The sequence below is a fragment of the Trachypithecus francoisi genome, unplaced genomic scaffold (assembly GCF_009764315.1).
Source record: "Trachypithecus francoisi isolate TF-2019V2 unplaced genomic scaffold, Tfra_2.0 Lachesis_group16, whole genome shotgun sequence".
NCBI lineage: Eukaryota > Metazoa > Chordata > Mammalia > Primates > Cercopithecidae > Trachypithecus > Trachypithecus francoisi.
In genome coordinates this window covers 62718524-62728032 of record NW_022681461.1, presented here as the reverse complement: position 1 = coordinate 62728032, position 9509 = coordinate 62718524, and the positions used below count along the sequence as shown (strand labels likewise).

Below are 9509 nucleotides of genomic sequence, written 5' to 3'. Positions count from 1 at the left end.
ACCATTAAAATAGATTAAAAGACATATCATAGATTGGGAAAGTTATTTGCAAGCAAATCCGTAATATATGAAGAACTCTTATACATTAATGAAAAGATAGACAACCTAAAAATACTGTAAAAATTATATAAAAATATATGAAAAGGCAATTGACAGTAGAGGAAAAACAGTTGGTCAATAAGTGTATGAAAAGTTAGCCTTCACTAGGAATCAGAGAAATACAAATTACAACCACAATATCATTATACATTTATTAGAAATGAACAAAAATTAACAAATGACAATGCTAAGTGTTAGAATGGATGTGGAGAGGTGAGAACTTTTATACACTGCTGTTAGATAGGTAAAATGGTACAACTACCTTGGAGAACAATTTAGTAATAGCAAGTGTAGTTGAAAAAGCATATATTGTAAAATCTAGTAATTTCACTCCTAGATGTATACCCTGAAGAATGTGTCCTACATATGCTCAAGGAATCATATACATTATTTATAAGAGGAACAATTTGGAAATAATTTAAATGAACGAACATAGGAACATAGATAAATTGTAGCATAACCATACTGTAGAACACTATAGAGCTATAAAAATAGAATTGAATGCATCAACGTAGTTGAATATCATAAACATAAATTTTATCCAGAAAACATTCTGGCTAAGAGTACATACAGTAAGGTCGAGTGTGGTGGCTCTTGCCTGTAATCCCAGCACTTTGGGAGGCCAAAGTGGGAGGATTGCTTGAGGCCAGGAGGAGTTTAAGACCAGCTTGGCCAACATAGTGAGATTCCCATCTCTTAAAAAAAAGGAAGGGAAAAAAACGAGTACACACGGTATAATGCATTTTATACAAAATTGTAAAGCATGACAATATTATAGATTATTTGAAGAAGCATACATATTTACTTCATGTATAAAGAGATTTATGGAGGCTGGGTGCAGTAAATCACGCCTGTAATCCCAGCACTTTGGGAGACACAGGTGGGCTGACCATCTGAGGTCAGGAGTTTCAGACCAGCCTGGCCAGTATGGTGAAATCTTGTCTCCACTAAAATACAAAAAAATTAGCCAGGCATGGTGGCTCATGCCTGTAATCCTAGCTACTAGGGAGGCTGAGGCAGGAGAATCTCTTGAACTAGTGAGGGGGAGGTTTCAGTGAGCCTAGACTGCGCCTCTGCACTCGAGCCTGGGGCGACAGAGCGAGACTTTGTCTCAAAAACAAGCAAACAGGCCGGGCGCGGTGGCTCACGCCTGTAATCCCAGCAGTTTGGGAGGCCAAGGCGGGCGGATCAGGAGGTCAGGAGACAGAGATCATCCTGGCTAACATGGTGAAACCCCGTCTCTACTAAAAATGCAAAAGAAAAAAAATTAGCTGGGTGTGGTGGCGGGCGCCTGTAGTCCCTGCTACACAGGAGGCTGGGGCAGGAGAATGGCATGAACCCGGAAGGCAGAGCTTGCAGTGAGCCGAGATCCACCACTGCACTCCAGCCTGGGCGACACTGTGAGACTCCGTGTCAAAAAAAAAAAAAAAAAGAGTTTTCCGGCCCCCCCCCCCACGCCCGCCTTCGCCCCTCCCCCCACCTTTATTCAGTTTCTGGTAGAGGCGGGTAGGGTACGGGAGCTCAGTAAGTCACTTCCGGGCGACTGTTGTTTTATTTCCGGTCTGTGGGACCCGGCTGGGATTTGTTGCTGAGGGCAGTAGCTACCGTCACTGCTGCCGCCATCATGTCGGACACAGACAGCGAGGAGGATTCGGCTGGAAGCGGCCCATTTTCTTTAGCGGGTATCCTTTTCGGCAACATCAATGGAGCGGGGCAGCTGGAGGGGGAGAGCGTCTTGGATGATGAGTGTAGGAAGCACTTAGCAGGCCTGGGGGCTTTGGGGCTGGGCAGCCTGATCACTGAACTTACGGCAAATGAAGAATTGACCGGGACTGCCGGTACCTTGGTAAATGATGAAGGGTGGATTAGGAGTACAGAAGAAGCTGTGGACTATTCAGACATCAACGAGGTGGCAGAAGATGAAAGCCGAAAATACCAGCAGACGATGGGGAGCTTGCAGCCCCTTCGCCACTCAGATTATGATGAAGATGACTATGATGCTAACTGCGAAGACAGTGATTGCAAGTTGATGCCTCCTCCACCTCCACCCCCGGCACCAATGAAGAAGGATAAGTACCAGGATGCTATTACCTGTGTGTCTGAAAATGGAGAAGGCATCATCTTGCCCTCCATCATTGCCCCTTCCTTTTTGGCCTCAGAGAAAGTGGACTTCAGTAGTTACTCTGACTCAGAATCTGAGATGGGACCTCAGGAAGCAACACAGGCAGAATCTAAGGATGGAAAGCTGACCCTTCCGTTGACTGGGATTATGCAGCATGATGCCACCAAGCTGTTGCCAAGTGTCACAGAACTTTTTCCAGAATTTCGACCTGGAAAGGTGTTACGCTTCCTACGTCTTTTTGGACCAGGGAAGAATGTCCCATCTGTTTGGCGGAGTGCTCGGAGAAAGAGGAAGAAGCATCCTGAGCTGATACAGGAAGAGCAGATCCAGGAAGTGGAATGCTCAGTAGAATCAGAAGTCAGCCAGAAGTCTTTGTGGAACTATGACTACGCTCCACGACCACCTCCAGAGCAATGTCTCTCTGATGATGAAATAACGATGATGGTTCCTCTGGAGTCCACATTTTCCCAGTCAACTGGAGATGTAGATAAAGTGACAGATACCAAACCAAGAGTGGCTAAGTGGCGTTATGGGCCTGCCCAACTGTGGTATGATATGCTGGGTGTCTCTGAAGATGGCAGTGGGTTTGACTATGGCTTCAAACTGAGAAAAACACAGTATGAACCTGTGATAAAATCTAGAATGATAGAGGAATTTGGGAAACTTGAGGAAAGCAATGGCACTGATCTTCTGGCTGATGAAAACTTCCTGATGGTGACACAGCTGCATTGGGAGGATTATATCATCTGGGATGGGGAGGATGTCAAACACAAAGGGGCAAAACCTCAGCGTGCAAGCCTGGCAGGCTGGCTGCCTTCTAGCATGACTAGGAATGCGATGGCTTACAATGTTCAGCAAGGTTTTGCAGCCACTCTAGATGATGACAAACCTTGGTACTCTATTTTTCCCATTGACAATGAGGATCTGGTGTATGGACGCTGGGAGGACAATATCATTTGGGATGCTCAGGCCATGCCCCGGCTGTTGGAACCTCCTGTTTTGACACTTGATCCCAATGATGAAAACCTCATTTTGGAAATTCCTGATGAGAAGGAAGAGGCCACCTCTAACTCCCCCTCCAAGGAGAGTAAGAAGGAATCATCTCTGAAGAAAAGTCGAATTCTCTTGGGGAAAACAGGAGTCATCAAGGAGGAACCACAGCAGAACATGTCTCAGCCAGAAGTGAAAGATCCATGGAATCTTTCCAATGATGAGTATTATTACCCCAAGCAACAGAGTCTTCGAGGCACCTTTGGAGGGAATATTATCCAGCATTCAATTCCTGCTGTGGAATTATGGCAACCCTTCTTTCCCACCCACATGGGGCCCATCAAAATCCGGCAGTTCCATCGCCCACCTCTGAAAAAGTATTCATTCGGTGCACTCTCTCAGCCAGGTCCCCATTCAGTCCAACCTTTGCTAAAGCACATCAAAAAAAAGGCCAAGATGAGAGAACAAGAGAGGCAAGCTTCAGGTGGTGGAGAGTTGTTTTTTATGCGCACACCTCAGGATCTCACAGGCAAAGATGGAGATCTTATTCTTGCAGAATATAGTGAGGAAAATGGACCCTTAATGATGCAGGTTGGCATGGCAACCAAGATAAAGAACTATTATAAACGGAAACCTGGAAAAGATGCTGGAGCACCAGATTGTAAATATGGGGAAACTGTTTACTGCCATACATCTCCTTTCCTGGGCTCTCTCCATCCTGGCCAATTACTGCAGGCATTTGAGAACAACCTTTTTCGTGCTCCAATTTATCTTCATAAGATGCCAGAAACTGATTTCTTGATCATTCGGACAAGACAGGGTTACTATATTCGGGAATTAGTGGATATTTTTGTGGTTGGCCAGCAGTGTCCCTTGTTTGAAGTTCCTGGGCCTAACTCCAAAAGGGCCAATACGCATATTCGAGACTTTCTACAGGTTTTTATTTACCGCCTTTTCTGGAAGAGTAAAGATCGGCCACGGAGGATACGAATGGAAGATATAAAAAAAGCCTTTCCTTCTCATTCAGAAAGCAGCATCCGGAAGAGGCTAAAGCTCTGCGCTGACTTCAAACGCACAGGGATGGATTCAAACTGGTGGGTGCTTAAGTCTGATTTTCGTTTACCAACGGAAGAAGAGATCAGAGATATGGTGTCACCAGAGCAGTGCTGTGCTTATTATAGTATGGTAGCTGCAGAGCAACGACTGAAGGATGCTGGCTATGGTGAGAAATCCTTTTTTGCTCCAGAAGAAGAAAATGAGGAAGATTTCCACATGAAGATTGATGATGAAGTTCACACTGCTCCTTGGAACACTACAAGGGCCTTCATTGCTGCCATGAAGGGCAAGTGTCTCCTAGAGGTGACTGGGGTGGCAGATCCCACAGGGTGTGGTGAAGGATTCTCCTATGTGAAGATTCCAAATAAACCAACACAGCAGAAGGATGATAAAGAGCCGCAGGCAGTGAAGAAGACAGTGACAGGAACAGATGCAGACCTTCGTCGCCTTTCCCTGAAAAATGCCAAACAACTTCTACGTAAATTTGGTGTGCCAGAGGAAGAGATTAAAAAGTTGTCCCGCTGGGAAGTGATTGATGTGGTGCGCACAATGTCAACAGAACAGGCTCGTTCTGGAGAGGGGCCCATGAGTAAATTTGCCCGTGGATCAAGGTTTTCTGTGGCTGAGTATCAAGAGCGTTACAAAGAGGAATGTCAGCGCATCTTTGACCTACAGAACAAGGTTCTGTCATCAACTGAAGTCTTATCAAGTGACACAGACAGCAGCTCAGCTGAAGATAGTGACTTTGAAGAAATGGCAAAGAACATTGAGAACATGTTGCAGAACAAGAAAACCAGCTCTCAGCTGTCACGTGAATGGGAGGAGCAGGAGCGGAAGGAACTACAGCGAATGCTACTGGCAGCAGGCTCAGCAGCATCAGGAAACAATCACAGAGATGATGACACAGCTTCCGTGACAAGCCTTAACTCTTCTGCCACTGGACACTGTCTCAAGATTTATCGCACATTTCGAGATGAAGAGGGGAAAGAGTATGTTCGCTGTGAGACAGTCCGAAAACCAGCTGTCATTGATGCCTATGTGCGCATACGTACTACAAAAGATGAGGAATTCATTCAAAAATTTGCCCTTTTTGATGAACAACATCGGGAAGAGATGCGAAAGGAGCGGCGGAGGATTCAAGAGCAACTGAGGCGGCTTAAGCGGAACCAGGAAAAGGAGAAGCTTAGGGGTCCTCCTGAGAAGAAGCCCAAGAAAATGAAGGAGCGTCCTGACCTAAAACTGAAATGTGGGGCATGTGGTGCCATTGGACACATGAGGACTAACAAATTCTGCCCCCTCTATTATCAAACAAATGTGCCACCTTCCAACCCTGTTGCCATGACAGAAGAGCAGGAGGAGGAGTTGGAAAAGACAGTCATTCATAATGATAATGAAGAACTTATCAAGGTTGAAGGGACCAAAATTGTCTTGGGGAAACAGCTAATTGAGAATGCAGATGAGGTTCGCAGAAAATCTCTGGTTCTCAAGTTTCCTAAACAGCAGCTTCCTCCAAAGAAGAAACGGCGAGTTGAAACCACTGTTCATTGTGACTATTTGAATAGACCTCATAAGTCCATCCACCGATGCCGCACAGACCCTATGGTGACGCTGTCATCCATCTTGGAGTCTATCATCAATGACATGAGAGATCTTCCAAATACATACCCTTTCCACACTCCAGTCAGTGCAAAGGTTGTAAAGGACTACTACAAAATCATCACTCGGCCAATGGACCTACAAACGCTCCGTGAAAATGTACGTAAATGCCTCTACCCATCTCGGGAAGAGTTCAGAGAGCATCTGGAGCTAATTGTGAAAAACAGTGCAACCTACAATGGTCCAAAACACTCACTGACTCAGATCTCTCAATCCATGCTGGATCTCTGTGATGAAAAACTCAAAGAGAAAGGAGACAAATTAGCTCGCTTAGAGAAAGCTATCAACCCCTTGCTGGATGATGATGACCAAGTGGCGTTTTCTTTCATTCTGGACAACATTGTCACCCAGAAAATGATGGCAGTTCCAGATTCTTGGCCATTTCATCACCCAGTTAATAAGAAGTTTGTTCCAGATTATTACAAAGTGATTGTCAATCCGGTGGATTTAGAGACCATACATAAGAACATCTCCAAGCACAAGTATCAGAGTCGGGAGAGTTTTCTAGATGATGTAAACCTTATTCTGGCCAACAGTGTTAAGTATAATGGACCTGAGAGTCAGTATACTAAGACTGCCCAAGAGATTGTGAACGTCTGTTACCAGACATTGACTGAATATGATGAGCAGTTGACTCAACTTGAGAAGGATATTTGTACAGCTAAAGAAGCAGCTTTGGAGGAAGCAGAATTAGAAAGCCTGGACCCAATGACCCCAGGGCCCTACACACCTCTGCCTCCTGATTTGTATGATACCAACACATGCCTCAGTATGTCTCGAGATACCTCTGTATTTCAAGATGAGAGCAATATGTCTGTCTTGGATATTCCCACTGCCACTCCAGAAAAGCAGATGTGCCAGGGCCAAGGTAGGCTGGGCGAGGAAGACTCTGATGTAGATATTGAAGGGTGTGATGATGACGAGGAGGATGGGAAACCTAAGCCTCCAGCCCCAGAAGGTGAAGATGGAGATGGTGATCTTGCAGATGAAGAGGAAGGAACTGTACAACAGCCTCAAGCCAGTGTCCTGTATGAGGATTTGCTTATGTCTGAAGAAGAAGATGATGAGGAATATGCTGGGAGTGGTGAGGAAGGAGAGAATTCTTTCTCTGCCATCCAGCTGAGTGAAAGTGGAAGTGACTCTGATGTGGATCTGGTGGAGTAAAACCCAAACAACCCCACATGCTTCAGCATGCTTCAGGAGAACACAATGATGGGCATGGAAAATGAAGAAAGCATGATGTCCTGTGAGGGAGACAGTGGGGAGGCTTCCCATGGTTTGGAGGATAGCAACATCAGTTATGGGAGCTATGAGGAGCCTGATCCCAAGTCGAACACCCAAGACACAAGCTTCAGCAGCATTAGAAATTTCCAGATGGGCATGGTAGCTCACATCTGTAATCTCAGCACTCTGGGAGGCCGAGGTGGGCGGATCACCTGAGGTCAGAAGTTCGAGACCAGCTTGGCCAACATAGCAAAACTCCATCTCTACTAAAAATATGAAATTTAGCCAGGCGTGGTGGTGCATGCCTGTAATCCCAGCTACTCGGGAGGCTGAGGCAGGAGAATCACTTGAACCCAGGAGGCAGAGGTTGCAGTGAGTGGAGATCATGCCACTGCACTCCAGCCTGGGCGAAAGAGTGAGATTCCATCTCAAAAAAAAAAAAAAAAATTTCCAAGCATGGTATCATCTCACTTTTTAAATTTACAGGCTGGAACAGATAAGAGCCTTCCTGCTGGGACAGAGACTTGGGTTCTAGTGGACTCTGCTACACTTAAATCTATGTGACATACTGCCCATTATTTTATTATTTAATTATGCAATGCCTAGTTCCTAAATGGATTTGAGGCAAATTACTGTAAATTTTGAAACAGCCTATATGTCAGAAATGATAATGTTGCCATCTAAATGTTTTCTGTCCCTCCCGCCTCAGGGGAAATGGTAGGAAAATGGTAAGTTTCTTAGGGCAATGACTGTGTCTTGTGTTTCTTTTCATGCTTAGGATATGGTTCTGTGCATAGTAAGTACTCAGTAAATGTTCCTAGAATCATAAAACCCTCAACAGATATGTTACTGAGCATCTGCTTTTCATGATAAGCTCTCTATCAGATCCTTGGTATACAAAGGTAAATAAGACAAATCCCTTTTACCCAAAGAGCTCACCATCGAGTTGGGGGAGGGAAGTGGAATTCAAAACATGTTAATAAATCATTATAGTACTGTGAGATAAATGCAATTAAGAAGCTTGCTGTAAAGTATAGGGGAAATAGAGGAGTAATCATGTCTGAAAAGTCAGGGAAGTCTTCCTAGAGATAATTTGCAAGCTGATTGTTTTAGAATTAGTAGAAGTTTGCCAGATGGAAAAGTCCAGGCAAAGTGTAACATGAATGGGAAGGCCACAGTCTAGAAATGGCAGAATGTGTTTCTAGTTTGTTTGTTTGTTTGTAACTGCCGTGTTCCAGGAAGGATTTAGGATGGTTTATATTCCAGTCCTTTAATGCTGGAATGGCTAGAGATGAGACTGAAAGATGGGCAGGAAGTATGTCATCACAAGCTTTGTGTTTGATGTTAATGTGTATGATTTTTATATTATGGGAAATAAGCTGTTAGAGGAGTGATGTAATCAGGTTTGTGTTTTAGAAATCTGTGTAATGTGTGAATGAAGAAAGAAATTGAAGAATCATATATAACAGATATATGTGATTCCATTTTTGTAAGACATAGAACCGTATGTGTTTGTTTATATGTGTTTTTATATATACTTGTGTATGCAAAGGTAAAAGTCTGAAAGGATATGCGCTAACTGTTCACAATGATAACCCCCCAGGAATGGGATTGGAGAGGAGGGAGCTTCTGTGTTTGTTATGTATACTGAGTGGGATATTGTGCTTTTATTTCTGTATTGTTTGAATTTTTTTACAAGTATGTATTATTTTTGTAATACATTTTTTTATTCCAGAAAAAAAGAGAGAGATGGAAATTCAGAAATGTATGTAAACAGGGAATCTTCACTGTATTGATAATGTTTTGTTTCTTAAGCTGGGTAGTGGGTACCTGGATTTTCATTATATTTTTCTCTGTTTCTTTTAGCATATCTCAATATCTCATAATAAATACTTTGTAATAAATTTCATATGTGCATAATATTAAATAAATTCCAGAAGTATATATACCAAAATATTCATTGTGTTTATCTCTGAATAGTAGAAATGTATCTTTATTTTCTTTGTTTTGCATGCTTAACATTTTCTAATTTTTTACATTACTTTTATTTTAAAACATCTTAAAACATAGAAGAATGCCGCAAAGACACAGAGCTTCTATAAGATCTTTCACATGTTACCCTTGCAGGTACATAAGACACCCCCAAACTAATGTTCTAACAGCCAGTCAATATTTTATCCCTTCTCTCTTATGCTGCCATTTTGGTCTGTTTAGGTTTAATGGTATCTGTTTTAGGTCGTACCTAACCATCTCTTGGCATAAAAAACCTGCTCAATGATTGCTTGTTAAATCTTGAATGAATGAATTGTAATAAGCATGCAGATGACTCAGCATTGACTCACCTAAAGGTAATGACCACAGT

General features: G+C 43.3%; 1 protein-coding gene across 1 annotated transcript; it reads left to right on the top strand.

The window, feature by feature from the left end:
• The first annotated feature begins 1579 nt into the window (after positions 1-1579).
• TAF1L (TATA-box binding protein associated factor 1 like) lies at positions 1580-9004 on the top strand. The gene has a single exon (XM_033237546.1). The coding sequence runs from the start codon at positions 1724-1726 to the stop codon at positions 7085-7087; it is 5364 nt and encodes a 1787-aa protein (XP_033093437.1). The 5' UTR covers positions 1580-1723; the 3' UTR covers positions 7088-9004.
• Positions 9005-9509: the final 505 nt, after the last annotated feature.